The sequence below is a fragment of the Artemia sp. Qi Xiang Cuo genome, chromosome 12 (assembly GCF_049724085.1).
Source record: "Artemia sp. Qi Xiang Cuo chromosome 12, ASM4972408v1, whole genome shotgun sequence".
Classification (NCBI taxonomy): Eukaryota; Metazoa; Arthropoda; class Branchiopoda; order Anostraca; family Artemiidae; genus Artemia; species Artemia sp. Qi Xiang Cuo.
In genome coordinates, this window is record NC_142805.1 from 3,309,881 (window position 1) to 3,328,918 (window position 19,038).

The window sequence follows — 19,038 nt, forward strand, 5'->3', positions numbered from 1 at the left end:
CTTCAAATGGGTTTATTTTATCATTTCCCTCATGAAGCTATCGTATCATCGTTTAAAATATATTTGACTTTTTTAGATTCGATTTTTATGTCTACCCCAATACTAATCAGTACTTTTCAAAAGGGTTTATTGTATCATTTTCCAAATAGGGCTGTCATATCATCGCTTAAAATACATAAGACTTTACTAATTTCGACTTTATGCGTACTCCAATACTAAGCAATTCTCTTCTAAAGGCTTTATTACATCATTTTACCAATAGGGCCGTTGTATCAAAGCCTAAAATGGCTTTATTAATTTCATGTTTATGCATACCCTAATAATAAAAAATACTCTTCAAAAAACTTTATTATACCATTTCCCTCATAGGGCTGTCATATTATCGCTTAAAATTTAAAACACTTTATTAATTTCGACTTTATTTTTACCCCAATACTAAGTAATACTTTTCAAAAGGATTTATTGTATCATTTTCCTCATATAGGGTGTCGTATTTTCGCTTAAATACATATTACTTTTTAATTTCAACTTTATGCATATCCCAATAGTAAACAATACTCTTCAAAAGACTTTATTTATCATTTCCCTCTTAGGGAAATATATCATCGCTTAAAGTAATATATCTTTGTTTAAAATATATACGACTTTGTTAATTTCAACTTTATGTATAACCCAATACTGAGGAATACTTTTCAAAAGGGTTTATTGTATCGTATTCCTCATATGTCTTTCGTATTGTCGCTTAAAATGTATACGACTTTATTGATTTTGAATTTATGTATACCCCAATACTAAGCATTACTTTCCAAAAGGCTTTATTGTATCATTCCCTCATAGGGCTGTTATATATTGCTTAAAATACATACGTCTTTATTAATTTGGACCTTATGCATACCCCAATACTAAGCGATACTTTTCAAAAGGCTTTATTGTATCATTTTCCTAATATGAGATGTCGTATCTTCGCTTAAAATACATATTACTTTATTATTTTCGACTTTATGCATACCCCAATAGTAAACTGTACTCTTCAATGGGCTTTATTGTATCATTTCCCAAATAGGTCTGCCGTATCATCGCTTAAAATATTTATGACTTTATTAATTTCGACTTTATGCATACCGTAATGCTAGACAGTGCTCTTCAAAGGGCTTTATTGAATCATTTCCCTCATAGGGATGTCTTATCATCGTTTAAAATATATACGACTTTATTGTTTTCGGCTTTATGTATACCCCAATACTAAGCAATACTTTTCAAAAGAATTTATTGTATCGTTTCCTCATAGGGCTTTCGTATTATCGCTTAAAATATATTTGAATTTATTAATTTCGACTTTATGTGTACCCCAATACTAATCAATACTTTTCAAAAAAGGTAAGAAAAGTGGAAAAAAAATTCAAAGTAAAAAAAAATTTAAGTCAAAAAAGAAGTGTTACTACAAACATTATTTTCCGAATAGTAAAAATCACGACTAACATATCTATATTATCTTGATTTCTTATTGCGAAAATATCACAAGTGATTTTTTTGTTTTCATTTTATTCTGTGTCATTTTAAGGCATGAAAAAAGGAAAATATTTATAAATAAAAAAAAAACAAAAAAAATTTGGATTAAAAAAAAATTCAAAAAATTAAGTAAAAAAAGGGGTTGCAAAAAGTTGGGGGAGGGGACATTGGACCCCTAGTAGGTTGGGACATGGATGACCAAGGGCTGCCGTATCATTGTTCAAAATATATAAAACTTTATCAATTTCAATTTTCTACATACTCCAATGCTAAACAATATTTTCAAAAGACAAAACGTTTATTCATATAATTTGCACGACTTGAATATTAAGTATTACAATAACTGGACATTGCTTTTAATCAATGAAAATAGAATGTTTGCTAATCATATCCTGACAGGAACATGTATGTCATTCTCACAAAAGCTTTAGATAACTGCCTCGGCGGAAGGCTATGTAAGTAGGTCAATGCTCTAGTTTAGTAGTGCCCAAATAAGGTTATATCCTCTGTATTGCATAGCATTCAAATGGCCTGAGGAGATATCACCTCTGGACGTAGAGCCCCAACACTACTGTTGCCCAGTACTAACATATACGGTTTTTATGGAAGAGATGGTCATATAAACTTGGGAAGGGGCTCATGCGATTGGAAATAAATAGTTCTAGTGCCTTTTTTAAGAGTATAAGTGATCAGATGGAAACTAGTCCCTAAACGTACTCTTTTCCCCAAATGTATCCGATAGAAATTTTGAGATAGATAGTTCGTTCAAAATAATCCAAAGATCAAATAAAAAGGCCTTTGGGGTTGACGCAACCCCCTAGAAACGGGGGACAAGGGTTGTAAGTTATACCCCTGGGTCATGTAAGGTTTTTATGGAAGCGGTGGTCTTATAAACTTTAGATGAGGTTCTTTTGATCTGACATTGAAAGTTATAGTTCCATTTTAGAAGTAAAAACTGATTGAGGGCAATTACCCCCCCCCCCTTCCTATGACATTTTCTTTTCCCCAAACACATCTGATCAAAACTGTGAGATGGCCATTTTGTCCAAAATAGTCCAAAAGACAAGGTAACAATTCCCCCAAGGTTGACACAACCCCCCAGAGCCCATGGGCAGGGGTTGTAAGCTATGCCTCGGGAGCATATAAGTTTTGTATGGAATGGGTGGTCGTATTAACATCGAATGGGGCTCATTTGATGGGAAGTTGGAAGTTCTAGTTGTCTTTTAAGAGTCAAGAGGGATATGAGGAACCAACCACCCCCCCTCCTCCCACGCCTATCACTTCCCAAAATACATCCAATCAAAATTTTGAGACTGCTATTTTGTTGAGCATTGTTGAGAGGTCAAGTAATTATATCTTTGAGGATGTCCTCCCAATCTTCAAGACAAGTTCTGCAAGTTAGACAATTGGTCCATTGTTTACTGTTTATACATAGTATATGTTATTGAGAAAGGTGGGCGTGTTTTGACCTTTACTTTCCAAAAGACGAAGGATATTCCAGTGAGCCTTTCAGAGAATGTTGAGTGGAGTGTTAAACTAAGCCAAAACAAGAAAATCTGAGGAACCTTTGAAGGGAAATTTGTAATGAACCAAAACTTGTTATATACATGCTGATTGCTGATACAGGCATATCACCAATATTTTTGGAACGGCTTGGCGTATCAGGATGAAAGTTCTGGGGCATCATGAGAGATGTTCAACTGGCCAAAAGACAACATGTAGCTGCTACTGCTGTATTTAATACTGCTACTACTACTGATACTACTACTACAAATACAGCACTGTTACTGCTACTAGTGCTCCTACTACTACCACTATTACTATGATACTAGTACTATTAAGGCTACGCGTATGAAGCTGAAAATTTGACAGAATTTTGAGGGGGAATTTGAACAAAATCAAAACACACTATATGCGTTCAACTTGTCAAAAGGCAGTCTCTCAACAATGGAGTTGGGTATTAAGTCCGAACTTTCAGAGTGCTTAAAGGGGAAGATCCATTGACCAATAGGTAATACGTGTATACTACTATTAGCCCTACTACCACTGCCACTTTTACTGTTGCTACAACTGCTACTAAACTACTCAAACTACTAATTCAATTCCACCTACTTATAAGGATTAGAGTATTAAGATGAAAAGGGTGTCAAAAGGAAATCAAAAGGAAACATATAGCAATATTTTTGGAATCACTTACTATATCAAGATGAAACCTCCAGGTGTCGTGAAGTGGATGTTCAACTGACCAAAAGGGAACATGTACATGCTACTACTGTCATTAATACTGCTGTTACTACTGTTTCTACTACTACTAGTACAACGCTACTACTGCTGCTATTTCTCCTACTACCACCACTACTGCTATGATATTTGTACTATTAAGGCTAAGCGAATGAAGTTGAAAATGTGAGAGAACATTTAGAGAAAATTTGCACTAAATCAAAAGATAGGATGTGCATGCAGGTTGTCAAAATGGGGTATGTCAATAATGGATTGTGTGTTAAGTTGGGACTTTTAGAGAATGCTTAAATGTGAAGATCAATTGACCAAAAGGCAATATGTGCACGCTACTACTATTATTCTACCGCTGCTACATTTGCTACTACTACTACTATTACTACTACTACTTCTACTACTACTATTACTAAGATAAAACTTACATCAAGGGTATGAATATACAGGTTATCAAAAAGACATATCGATGATACGAGGGATGTTAAAAAAAAAACTTCAATCGAAAATCAGTCGAAAATAAACCAAAAACGTATGGCACCAAAAAGTTTGTGAAAATATAGCTTTTTCTTAAAGGTACATTTGGCGTTGGGAACGAACAGTTTGTTATTGTTTGAATTCTCATCAACAGAAAGTATCTTAAAATTTAACTAATTTGTTTCGCTTATTTATTTTCCTAGTTCAGCGTGGCAGAACGAACGAAACTGTAATACTGCCAAAAGAACTTTCCAAAAGAGCGTCTATTCAGTTTTTAAAATGTCAAAATTCTCCCAACCAGTTATCGAATAGAATAATTCTGATAAGCGAATAGAATAAGTAACGCAAATCCGAACGGTGATTTCAGCATACAAGATGGCATTTACGTGTTATAGCAACCACACCAAAGAAGTGAAGTTAGTTTAATCCTAGTGAAATATACCAAAATACAATGAAAATATAATACTTTAGTAACAAAATTATGGAAACTATACCTGTATTGTAGTTAATCTCACTGAGACTAAGCTAATTATCCCCATATGTAGATAGAGCAACCAGTTTTACTCAGATCAAGAACTTAAGTGTGGTTGCTATAACACGTAAGTACCCCCAAGATTCCCATGGCCGACCTTTGCTTCCCCAAAACCCCCTATACATTTGGTTTCTATTCAATATAATTTTTAGGATTACTTGCTGCGATCTCTGCCAGACGTCATCGTTCAAGCCGTCTTATTCATCCTTAGCTTCGTTTTATTCCTGATAGTTTTCAGGGAACAACTTACTCAAAGACTGCCTTATTTTTATACTATTGTGTCTATTGTGATTCCTCTAGTGCTATTAGGACTAGATATTGGTTTGCAATCCTTTTATGTGTTCAGTGCAGATAATGGTACACATTTGCCCTGGGCATTTTACGTGATAAGTGCTATCTACTCATTTATGCCCGTTCAGAAAGACTGGGTGGTGATTTTAATTGGAGGAATTGCTTCCATAGTGTACCTTCTCTTTTCCGGATTGATTATATACACGAATGATGAAGTTAATATGCTGAAAAGGGTAAGTGATATAAAAATTTTATATACAAATTTAAATAGTGTATATAAGCCATTCTAAAGTCAAATCTATTTACAACGCTTTAAAATACAATTTTTTTAAATATGAATTTCTATTGACTTTTTTTTTCAACTACTCTTTAATTAAATTTTCTGTAATTAAGAATCATTACCTACAATGAAAATAATTACTAAAAATTAATTCCAACTTTCTAAAGCCAGTTTAATCAGATTAACAAATAAGTAAATTCCATAAACACATTTTGTTTTGGCTTTAAACTTGATTTTCCAGATTGATTATATAGGTACTTGTATGATATACGCCCTACCTAATGTTCTTCTGATCAATCCTAATGAAATATACCAAAGTAAGATAAAAATATATTTTTCGTGTTTTCGATGTTTTTCGTTCGTGGTATTCTAGACTTAAAGTTAAACTTAGGAAGGGGTTAGACAGAGGGGGATATTATCGTCGTCTATTTTCAGTTTGTGTCTAAAAGATTCTTTTGTTTCATTAAAAACCTCTCTGATTTACTTAGCAGTTGAAATTAGTTATTTGGCTTATGCTGATGACATTATTTTACTTAGTCGGCCAAAGACTGTGTTGATTGAAAATTTTAAGATTTTAGCGAAGGAATTGAACAAAAAAGGACTAGAAATTAACCTCGCGAAATGCCAGTATTTTGTGATTAATGACCCTCTTGGCTCTCCCCCTCTTGATTGCAGTAATAATCGGATTTTTCATCGGATTTTCGGTAATGATCGAGATATATTCGGTGATATATCTCCGTGTCCCATATTCTTCTGTAAAAAGACTATCACCTATTTTAATAATAAGCCATCGGGAAGTTAAGATAAGAAAGACGTTGGCTTCCCTCGTTCATCTGCAGGATAATAAGAAAAGGGATATATTAGCTAGACTGTATCAGTCAATGGTTCTACCTTTGATTAGCTCTCCTGCGGTGATTTTGAAAACTTTTCCATCTTCTGCTTCATCTCAAATTAAAGTTGCGTATTTTAGATATCTTTAATTTCTACTAGATTTCCCGCTAAGTGCCCGTAATACTTCTTTAAAATATATCTATGGAATAAAGGACCCTCTTGATGTAATAAAGAGTAAGTATGAGCTTTTAGTTCAAAAGGCTCGAAATAATCTTGAATAAAGAAATTTATTCCCGTTTTTTGGAAAAAATATGACCGATTAACGTGGATGGTTATATTAATCAGTAGTTCTGGTCTTGTTAATTGTAAGTTGTGTCTTTATATTTTATATTTATTTAATGTACTCCTCAGTGGATCCTGAGGGAAAATAAAAGTATTATTATTATTATTATTATTATTATATAATACTTTAGAAACAAATTTGGGCTATATATTTGCAACTTAGGAAGGGTGGGGGTAAAGTATAGCGAGTCTGCATGCCTAATGCGTTACATACAATTATTCTCCATATTATTTATTATTATTATTATTCATTTATTGCCCGTCAAAAAAGGTACAACAAAGGTACAGTAGACGGAGTAATCACTACAGAAAACTAAAGAAAAGAAAGAAGAAGAAGAAGGACACAAACACACATTGAAAATTCAAATACATGACAAAAAAAACTCTTCATTACATTAATACGAACAATGATGCTAACGAAAGGATAATAAAAGTTTCTTTTAAAACGGGAGAGAGATTTATTAATACTAACCTTATTATTATTATTATTATTCATTTATTGCCCGTCAAAAAAAGGTACATATACGGAGAAATCACTAATGTAACAAAAAAATAGAGAGAAAAAAATTCATTACATACATTATATTAATACAAACAGACTATTGTGAGCAAATTGGTGATCATGGATAATTAAACTTACTTTGAAAACGGGATAGAGATTTATTAATGCTAATATTAGGGTCGGCTAGCTTATACAAATGAATAATTTTACGGTTTCTTGTCCAAGGGGGCAAATGTAAAAGATATTTAGCAAATCTGAAGAAGATTGATCGTAGGTGCTTTTTATGTGTAACTGTAAAGAATCTCCAGAAAGGAGCAATGTAAAGCAGATGTGGAAGGGCTGTGGCGTTGTAAATAGATGCTAGAATATAACGGTTGAAACGGAGTTTGCTTTTTACGATTACAGCGTAAGAAATGATAATTTTACGCTCAACGTGAGAAATCAGCAAACGACGTGTGTGGCCTATAGATGTGCCAATTGGAAGGTCCAGGTATGTAATATGGTCTGCGGGTTTGACAAGAGAACCGTCCAGATTTAGAAGAGAAGTAGAGGGATTTTACCAATTGAAAATGATAACTTTGGATTTCTCAGGATTAAAAGACAGCCCGATTTTTGAATATTCATCTTAGAGGATTTTGAAATTCTGCTCAATGCGCTTGATCGTACGGCTGAGATTCAAGATGTCATCAGCATAACAAATAAGAGACATATCGATTCTCCCAAGAATGCATGAAGGAAGACACTTTGCCTGAGCATCCAGGACACTATTATTGAACAGGGTTGGGGAAGCGATAGCTCCCTGTCTAGTCCCTTTCTGAAAGAGGATTGGGTAATGAGGATTCACAAGCATATTCGAGGCATTCGAAGAGTTTGGCCTTACACGAGAATTAATGCAATTATATTGGGATTGATGAAGAGCCGATTGCATGGGAAACGGGATGGGAGTTTTAGACGCACTCTTAGATTCCTATATAAATCCCTGAGAACAAGGACAACTGATGGGTTTACGCCTCGCCTTGCCATATGAAGAAGCATGGACGAATGAATTAAGGAATCGAACGCACGTTTAACGTCACGTCCGGGGAGGATCATACTTTCTCCCGAAGATTCATTGTCGGCAAGGGCAGTAAAAACTGCTGTAAGAGCATGAGAACAGCCAAGATTAGCCTGAAAACTGAACTGATATGGTTAAACGTAACATTTTCGTCTTAACTCATCAAGAAAAAAGAGCTCGAAAAGTTTGCATATTGCCGTAGAGATAGTGACGGGACGGAAAGAGGAACAGTACAGATCAGATTTTCCTATTTGGGAATCAGAGTCAGATCACCAATGCAGAACGAAGAAGGAACAATACCTGTGACGAATATTACTTGCACGAGAAGGCTAAGGTGACGCACCAATAGATGACTTCCATTAATGATGTGTAGAGTGCTCACCTTATCTATCCCACAAGACGCTTTCCTTTTAGGTTGGGATATGGCTTTTATGACTGCGTGACAAGTAACAACAAAATCAAGGTCAGGAGATTCATCAATGAAGTTGCAGAGCTCGTCACAAAATTGTGACTCTAAAACAGGATCAGGCTCAGAAAATTCATTGGAAAAATGGGATCTCCATTTGGACAAAGGATTGTCGTTCGGATATGGCAAATTGGAGGAGATACTACGAGGTAATAGCTTCCACAGTAGATAAAGCAACATCAGATAAAACATGGAATGATAGCCCGCTTATATGGTGAACAATAAAAATCCTTACAACCATAAACATAAAACATCCATAAAATAAAAAAATCATTAGATAAAACATGGAATGATAGCCCGCTTGTGTGGTGAACAATAAAAATCCTTACATCCATAAACATAAAACATCCATACAAAAAAAAACCATTAAATAAAACATGGAAGTAGAAAGGCCTCATGAGCTCGTGACAGCACACCATATAAGGGCATAGAGTCCCTAGGGAGATGGTTTTCTCACTGAGAATGAAAAAACAGTATTTTTCTCACTTGAAAAAACAGGAATTTTCTCATTTTTATGGATGTTTCTTGGACGGTTATGAGTGTTGGTCATTTTATTTGATGTTTTTCATGGATGACAACATCAATTTATGTCTGTTTCATGGTTTTTGTCAGTGAAAATGAAAAAAAAGTATTTTTTCTCACTTTGATGGATGTTTTCTGGATTATTGAGTCTAACGGGGACAGAGTCAATGATCTCTTCCTTCAAGATCAATTGATTGTTTTTGTTGTTGTAAGTGCATGCTCGGGGCGAATGTTAAGAGTTTCCAGGAATTAGGAAACAGTTAGATCACGTGTCTCCTTCTCAGCCAATCACTTTGATGGATGTTTTTTTGGACGGTTATGAGTGTTGGTCAATTTATTTGATTTTTTTCATGGATGTCAATATAAATTTATGTCTGTTTTATGGTTTTTGTCAGTGAGAAGGAAAAAACAACGACGAGTACCGCAATTTATGTCTGTTTTATGGTTTTTGTCAGTGAGAATGAAAAAACAGCGACGAGTACAGCAATTTATGTTTGTTTTATGGTTTTTGTCAGTGAGAATGAAAAAACAGGAATTTTCTCACATTCATGGATGTCAACATCATTTTATGTCTGTTTTATGGTTTTTGTCAGTGAGAATAGAAAAACAGGACTTTTCTCACTTTGATGGATGTTTCATGGTTTCGATGAAATTGATTTACATAATCGAGGGGAATTATTGATTCACGATAGGGGAGAGAATTTCTGAGAACTTGATTTACATAATCGCTAGGGGGACTATTGATTTACGAAAAGGGGAATAAAGAAACAAGTATGGCTTCTTTGATCTTAGGTCTGAGCGATAAACGCTCTTTAGGTCAGAGAGAAAAATTAATGTTCTATTTTTAAATAGGGCTTCATTGATCTTTAGTGACAGGAATTAGAAATGACATCACTTGTTATCTTGGAATTATGCGGGAGTCTAAAGAGATAGAAATTCTGTTTTTAAATACGGCTTCACTGATCTTTAAGTCGGAGAGATAAATTGAGATTCTAACGAAACCATAATAGTGTACATTTTAGGAAATTATTTCGGCGAAACAGTTAGAGACATTTTAAACGATGATTTTAGAAGATGTTTTAGAAAAGGATTTGAGGGTGAAACTCTGCGGTCGTTATAATACACAAGCTCCATTTGAAAAGTGTCGTGAGGACCCTACCCCAACCATAAAGGGCTCAGATCCCCCTACCCCAAACCCAAAAGGCTCCGATCCCCCATACCCCAACCCCGAAGGAAGCCCCCGGTCCCCCGGGCTCCCAAAAGGCCCCCACCGTCCCAAAGGCCCCTGAGCCCCCATTTTTTAATACTTTTTTAAGGCTTCATCATATCTTTTCAGAACAAGTTATTTTCTTAATGTCCATCCTAAACCCATTTTACAAGTTGAAATGGGCGAAACCGTTTTAGACATTTTAGGGAATTATTTCGACGAAACAGTAAGAGACATTTTAAAAGATGATTTTAGAAGATGTTTTAGAAGAGGATTTGAGGGTGAAACTCTGTGGTCGTTATAATACACAAGTTCCATTTGAGCAGTATCGTGAGGTCCCCAAACCCCACCCCCAACGCCCCTGGTCCCCCAAATGCACCACGAGTCCCCCAAGACCACCCGGGCCCCTCCCCTCATTTTTTAAAATAATTTTTGAATTTTTTTAACATGGTATTTTTTTAACTTTTTTACGTATCTTAAAATGACATGAAATATGCTTACGGCTCTACCAATCGTACTCTGTTCTTGTTCATAGACACGACGCGGCTTTCCCACTGGTACTCTATGGCAGGTTAAGGACACTACCTAGTTTATTGCGTGCATTAAATAAGTATGTTTTACGAAGTGGAAGGATAAACACACAATTCATATCTGTAAAAAAGTGAAGATGAATTATTCGACGAAAGTATGTGCACAAGATAAAATCATCGTCGTGTTGAATGCTGACAAGGAGAAATACCTGAACTATGAAACGAGTGCAAATGGTAACACTATTGGAAATGTATGCATGCGTTGTCATGACAGCGAGAAGTTAGATTCCTTTGGAGTAACCAAGAATTTCCATCATTCAAACGGTGGATATGTGAGAGTAACATTACCAGAGAAGTTAGTACTCAAAGAGAATGCCAACGTAAAAATAATAGTTGGTGAAGAGGGACAACTTCTAGCTAATGGTTCTGGTAGCATGTTAGCCGTTGATAGATCTTATCGCCATCTTTCCGGTGTTAGCATTCGAATGAAAGCAAAGGGAAAAAGAAGACATGTATACAGCTGCACCAACATCATAAATCATATCTTGTCAATGTGTCAAAACTGCTATCTATGTAAAAATAATGTGACAATAGACAGTGAAATCGCAGGCAAAATAAAAAGGACATTAGCAGACAATATCATCAATGAATATAAAGATGAATTGATGGAAAGTGAAGCGCAAGTGTACTAATAATGTATAATAATGTATTCAACATATTTTTATATTAATATTCTACATGTCGTTATTTCATTAAAAATATTTTATGCATTATTTTGTTAAGTGTTCATTATTTTTATGGTATGATAGAACGTCAAAAGTTCAGAATATTTATTAAAAAGGTCAGAGATGTAAGAAAAAGAATTTTAGAGATAATGATACTACTAGCTGGCTCAATTTTTCATAGAAGATAGAAAAGTTCTCTTCTGAATTTTATCAAAGAACACAATTCAATTCTAATTTCACCAGAGAAAATAAAAAGCTTCCACTTCAGTTTTAAGTTCACCAAGACATAAATATTTAAAGTTCACTTCTAAATTTTTCCGTAGAAGATAGGAAAAGTTATACTATGATTGTGATTATTTTCTATGATGCAGATGTAACGCTGACTATTATGATGAATATGTTCTAAGAAAAGAGAAAAAGTGATCCTTTAAGAGACAACATAAGATGTTATTCTATGAAATAGATTTTAAACAACTAAAAACGTGGCGGAAAAGTTCTCATACATCATTTAAAGATAAGACAAATCATCGATATACATAAAGAATTTTATATTATAATCATACAATAAATTTGTTTATACTATATTTATTTTCTCCTACTAGAAATGTATAGAATAAGGATACCAGCAGAGACTTCTGTATATGAATAGTTCAGTTTGATAAGATCATCCCAATAGAGTACTATCAGTCCACAGTCAAGTTTTCTATCAATGATAAAAAATAAATGATTCTTCTAAATATTTTTATTCAATTGAAATATCAATATTTACAATAGTTTTTAAATATATAATGTCTGGTTCAATTATCACAACATCATTATCATTATCCTCCACTACCATTTTATCTATGAGAGGGGGTGGTGTACATTCAATCTCATTATCATTTATAGGTATATTGAACAAAGGAGACATCTCCTCAAATAAATCTTCACGTACTCTAATTGAAGATAAACCTGGTGCCAATCGCTCGTCATCTACAATACACATTCGGCTCGTAGCATCAATTTCTTTACTAGTACAGAGAAGAAACTCCTCCTCCTCAACTGTGAGCTCGTCAGTAACATCAAATGATATACTAGTACAGAGATGAAGCTCCTCCTCCTCAACTGTGAGCTCCCACTCGCTCCATACATCCTAAAATATTGAGAACACTATGATCAAAAACTAGAGTTTACGGTCAAAAACCTGTATTAGTTCAGATTTTACGGGGATAGTTTTTTTTCGAACCAAAGAAATGTATTTACTATAATTTTCTTACAAAAAAAACTAGATTTCTGGTGCAGCGGTGAGTTGTAGTAGTAGTAGTAGTAGTTGAGATAAAAATAACGACACTATTAAGATTTTGGATGAATTTATCTCTCTTTGGGCAACTAAATACAGTAATAGGATATGATAGCATCAACATTTTACATTTTTAATTTTCATGTTTTTGATTTTATATTGATGAAGAATTTAAACACAACTTCAACTAGTTTTTTTTTTTTCAAAATAGATGAAAGGTCCAATACCTCAGTTAAACTAAGAGGTTACTTTCTGTAAACTAATGTCTATTGATAAACTTGTTAGAGTGACAAAAACTTTTTTCACAAGAGGACATTTTTCAACTAAAAGTAAAGAGCTACTAGACTAAATCAAGAGGACATTTTTCAACTAAAAGTAATGAGCTGCTAGACTAAATAAAAAAAATCATGAATTTATACACAGTTTTAACTAGCTAGGGCTAAATTTGTTAACGATGGATCATTGAGGACATATTTCAACTAAAAGTAAAGAGCTACTAGACTAAATCAAAGATGTGCAGAAATAATAACGAATAATTATTCAAACTTAAATTTTCTGTAAACTTTTGTCTAGTGATGAACTTGTTAGAGTGACAAAAACTTTTTTTCCACAAGAGAACATTTTCAAGTAAAAGTAAAGAGCTGCTAGACTAAATAAAAAATCATGAATTTATGCACAGTTTTAACTAGCTAGGGCTAAATTTGTTAACGATGGATCATTGAGGACATTTTTCAACTAAAAGTAAAGAGATACTAGACTAAATCAAAGATGTGCAGAAATTATAATTAATAAGTATTCAAAGGTAAATTTTTTGTAAACTTTTGTATATTGATGAACTTGTTAGAGTGACAAAAACTTTTTTTCCACAAGAATACTTTTTCAACTAAAAGTAAAGAGCTAATAGACTAAATAAAAAAACCATGAATTTATGCACAGTTTTAACTAGCTAGGGCTACATTTGTTAACGATGGATCATTGAGGACATTTTTCAACTAAAAGTAAAGAGATACTAGACTAAATCAAAGATGTGCAGAAATAATAACGAATAATTGTTCAAACTTAAATTTTCTTTAAACTTTTGTCTAGTGATGAACTTTTTAGAGTGAAAAAAACTTTTTTTTCCCGAAGAGGTCATTTTTCAGCTAAAAGTAAAGAGCTACTAGACTAAATCAAAGATGTGCAGAAATGTTAACGAATAATAGTTCAAACTTAAATTTTCTCTAAGCTTTTGTCTAGTGATGAACTTGTTGGAGTGACAAAACTTTTTTCACAAGAGGACATTTTTCAACTAAAAGTAAAGAGCTACTAGACTAAATCAAGAGGACATTTTTCAACTAAAAGTAATGAGCTGCTAGACTAAAAAAAAATCATGTATTTATACATAGTTTTAACTAGCTAGGGCTAAATTTGTTAACGATGGATCATTGAGGACATTTTTCAACTAAAAGTAAAGAGCTACTAGACTAAATCAAAGATGTGCAGAAAGAATAACGAATAATTATTCAAACTTAAATTTTCTGTAAACTTTTGTCTAGTGATGAACTTGTTAGACTGACAAAAACTTTTTTTCCACAAGAGAACATTTTCAAGTAAAAGTAAAGAGCTGCTAGACTAAATAAAAAATCATGAATTTATGAACAGTTTTAACTAGCTATGGCTAAATTTGTTAACGATGGATCATTGAGGATATTTTTCAACTAAAAGTAAAGAGCTACTAGAATAAATCAAAGATGTGCAGAAATAATAGCGAATAATTGTTCAAACTTAAATTTTCTGTAAACTTTTGTATAGTGATGAACTTGTTGGAGTGACAAAAACTTTTTTTCCACAAGAGGACATTTTCAACTAAAAGTAAAGAGCTGCTAGACTAAATAAAAAAAATCATGAATTTATGCACAGTTTTAACTAGCTAGGGCTAAATTTGTTAACGATGGATCATTGAGGACATTTTTCAACTAAAAGTAAAGAGCTACTAGACTAAATAAAAGATGTGCAGAAATAATAACGAATAATTGTTCAAACTTAAAGTTTATGTAAACTTTTGTATAGTGATGAACTTGTTAGAGTGACAAGAACTTTTTTTTCCACAAGAGGACATTTTTCAACTAAAAGTAAAGAGCTACTAGACTAAATGAAAGATTTGCAGAAATAATAACGTATAATAGTTCAAACTTAAATTTTCTGTAAACTTTTATCTAGAGATGAACTTGATAGTGACAAAAAGTTTCTTTCAACAAGGACATTTTTCAACTAAAAGTAAAGAGCTGCTAGACTAAATAAAAAAATCATTAATTTATGCACAGTTTTAACTAGGTTGGGCTAAATTTGTGAACGATGGATCATTGAGGACATTTTTCAACTAAAAGTAAAGAGCTACTAGAATAAATCAAAGATGTGCAGAAATAATAACGAATAATTGTTCAAACTTAAATTTTCTGTAAACTTTTGTATAGTGATAAACTTGTTAGAGTGACAAAAACTTTTTTTTCCACAAGAGGACATTTTTCAACTAAAAGTAAAGAGCTGCTAGACTAAATAAAAAAATCATGAATTTATGCACAGTTTTAACTATCTATGGCTAAATTTGTGTAAAAATTCAAAATTAGGAAAGAAAACCAAATGTTCCTGTATTACCTAAGTAACACGACAAAAAATCAATAGTTTATGTATAGTTTTATACTATAATCACGAAAAAAATTGTCAGGTTACAGTTGTAATGTGTCTAAGATACACAAGTATCGGAATTATTCACTGGAAGAGAGCCAGATTACATAGTATTATTTAAAACGATAGGAAATTAAATTTAAAAAATTCTACTGAAAGTAAGAAGCAACATCAAAGTTTATAAACGAACAGAAATTATTACGTATAAGAAAAGGGTCACCCCCCTCCTCAAGACATCACTCTTTACACAACTTTTTTAGAATTTAAAAGTATATCTATATTTCAATATGCACTGAAGTTAATGACATCAAACACTAAATATTATGCGGTAATAACGGCATATTTCCTTTCCTTAATCAAATTAATAAATGCTGACCTATAGGATCAGGGAAAACAAGTTCATTTTATGTCTTGTTTTCATTTGCATAAGACCCCCAATGTCATAAGCCATTCTATGACTTGTTTTTCAGAAATAGAGTTATTTCTACGTGAACAAAGTAACTTCATATATATGAAAGTTCTTGTCATAATGTGCATATTTTTCCAAAATCGTCTAATCAATTTTTAGATGAATTTTTTTCTTCAACATAGTTGAAATACTCAATAACTATGTCTTTAGAGATAAAATGGACCCTTCAGCCCCTGGGGGAAAGGTTTTTAAGTTATTAAATTTATTCATAAGCCGGTAAAAGTTGGGATTGAAAAAGATTTGTACTCCAACTTGAAGCACAACAGTCGAGAGGGGGATTCATTCTAATTGAAAAAAGATTCTAGTGACCCTTTTGAGTAACAAAAAATAATTGGAGGACAACTAGGCTCCCCCCCTCCCACATCACCTTTTTCCAAAATCGTCTAACGGGAGCCAAGGAGCCGAAGGCCGGCCACGGGTAGGACCCCACCACCAAGGTTAAGATAGGTTAGGTTACCTAACATTTCTAGGTGGGCCCCTCACCCCCGGGGCCTCGGGGACCGAAAGCCTACCACGGGTGGGACCCCCACCACCAAGGTTAGGTTACCTAACATTTCTAGGTGGGCCCCTCACCTCCGGGGACTCGGGGACCGAAAGCCTACCACGGGTGGGACCCCCACCACCAAGGTTAGGTTAGGTTACCTAACATTTCTAGGTGGCCCCCCCCCGACCCCGGGGCCGAAAGCCTGACACGGGTGGGACCCTCTCCACCAAGGTTAGGTTAGGTTACCTAACATTTCTAGGTTAACTTACATCAGGTTAAGTGGTGCGCCACTTAACCTGATGTAAGTTAACCTAGAAATGTTAGGTAACCTAACCTAAACTTGGTGGTGGGGGTCCCACCCGTGGTAGGCTTTCGGTCCCCGTGGCCCCGGGGGTGAGGGGGCCCACCTAGAAATGTTAGGTAACCTTACCTTGGTGGTGGGGTCCCACCCATGGCCAGCCTTCGGCTCCGTGGCTCCCGTTAGACGATTTTGGAAAAAGGTGATGTGGGAGGGGGGGAGCCTAGTTGTCCTCCAATTATTTTTTGTTACTTAAAAGGGTCACTAGAATCTTTTTTCAATTAGAATGAATCCCCCTCTAGACTGTTGTGCTTCGAGTTGGAGTACAAATCTTTTTCAATCCCAACTTTTACAGGCTTATGTATAAATTTAATAACTTAAAAACCTTTCCCCCAGGGGCTGAAGGGTCCATTTTATCTCTAAAGACATAGTTATTGAGTATTTCAACTATGTTGAAGAAAAAAAATCGGTCTAAAAATTGATTAGACGATTTTGGAAAAATATGCACATTATGACAAGAACTTTCATATATATGAAGTTACTTTGTTCACGTAGAAATAACTCTATTTCTGAAAAACAAGTCATAGAATGGCTTATGACATTGGGGGTCTTATGCAAATGAAAAGAAGACATAAAATGAACTTGTTTTCCATGATCCTATAGGTCAGCATTTATTAATTTGATTAAGGACAGGAAATATGCCTTTATTACCGCATATTTTTTAGTGTTTGATATCATTAATTTCAGTGCACATTGAAATATAGATAGATGTATATATATATAAAGTAATGAATACTCCAAATGAACTCACCGGTCCTTCAATGGCTAATGTACGTTTAAATTTTAATTTATATTTTCCCCTATGGATTTTACATATTTGAACCATAGAAATATATTTTCTATAATTTTTTACAAAAACGAGACGATTTATACAAAAACTAAGATAAAAACCCCCAACATTTAATTCTATTAAGCAATGTCGAAGCGTTGGAGCTAATTTTTTTAAACAGTATCGTTAGTTTTGAACTTGGTTTTCAAGCAACTAAATAATTAGTTTCCTTTTCACTTTGAATTTATACAAAGAATCGCATTAACAAATTAGTCTAACCGAATTAAAACACTAAAAAAAGCTTCAGATAAGCAAATCAAAAAGTTTTATTCGAATCTTTTTATAACATTAAACATATTTTTTAAATTATAGAAACGTTATGTAAAAAGTGATGTCGTGAGGAGGGGGGTGACCCTTTTCTTATACGTAATAATTTCTGTTCATTTATAAACTTTGATGTTGCTTCTTACTTTCAGTTGAATTTTTTAAATTTAATTTCTTATCGTTTTAAATAATACTATGTAATCTGGTTCTCTCTCCATGAATAATTCCGATACTTGTGTATTATACACACATTAAAACTGTAGCATGACAATTTTTTCGTGATCATAATTTAAAACTATACATAAACTATTGATTTTTTGTCGTGATACTTAGGTAACACAGAACATTTGGTTTTCTTTCCTAATTTTGAATTTTTACACAAATTTATCCCTAGCTAGTTAAAACTGTGCATAAATTCAGGATTTTTTTTATTTAGTCTAGCAGCTCTTTACGTTTAGTTGAAAAATGTCCTCTTGTGGGAAAAAAAGTTTTTGTCAATCTAACAAGTTTATCATTATACAAAAGTTTACAGAAAATTTAAGTTTGAATAATTATTCGTTATTATTTCTGCACATCTTTGATTTAGTCTAGTAGCTCTTTACGTTTAGTTGAAAATGTGCTCAATGATCCATCGTTAACAAATTTAGCCCTAGCTAGTTAAAACTGTGCATAAATTCATGATTTTTTTATTTAGTCTAGCAGCTCTTTACTTTTAGTTGAAAAATATCCTCTTGTTGAAAGAAACTTTTTGTCACTCTAACAAGTTCATCACTAGACAAAAGTTTACAGAAAATTTAAGTTTGAACTATTATTCGTTATTATTTCTGCATATCTTTGATTTAGTCTAGTAGCTCTTTACTTTTAGTTGAAAAATGTCCTCTTGTGAAAAAAAAAGTTCTTGTCACTCTAACAAGTTCATCACTAGACAAACGTTTACAGAAAATTTAAGTTTGAACAATTATTAGTTATTATTTCTGCACATCTTTGATTTAGTCTAGTAGCTCTTTACTTTTAGTTGAAAAATGTCCTCAATGATCCATCGTTAACAAATTTAGCCCTAGCTAGTTAAAACTGGGCATAAATTCATGATTTTTTTCATTTAGTCTAGCATCTCTTTACTTTTAGTTGAAAATGTCCTCTTGTGGAAAAAAGTTTTTGTCACTCTAACAAGTTCATCACTATACAAAAGTT

The 19,038-nt window shown here is 33.5% G+C and overlaps 1 protein-coding gene across 2 annotated transcripts in view; it reads left to right on the forward strand.

Annotated features, from left to right (window-relative positions):
• LOC148945665 (uncharacterized) overlaps positions 1-19,038 on the forward strand; it is an 82,191-nt gene that overhangs the window by 42,824 nt on the left and 20,329 nt on the right. For both annotated transcript variants that reach the window (XM_089097727.1, XM_089097729.1), the window contains exon 4: positions 4,903-5,274. In XM_089097727.1, coding sequence (XP_088953853.1) covers positions 4,903-5,274 — 372 coding nt within the window. The remainder of the gene's footprint in view (positions 1-4,902; positions 5,275-19,038) is intronic.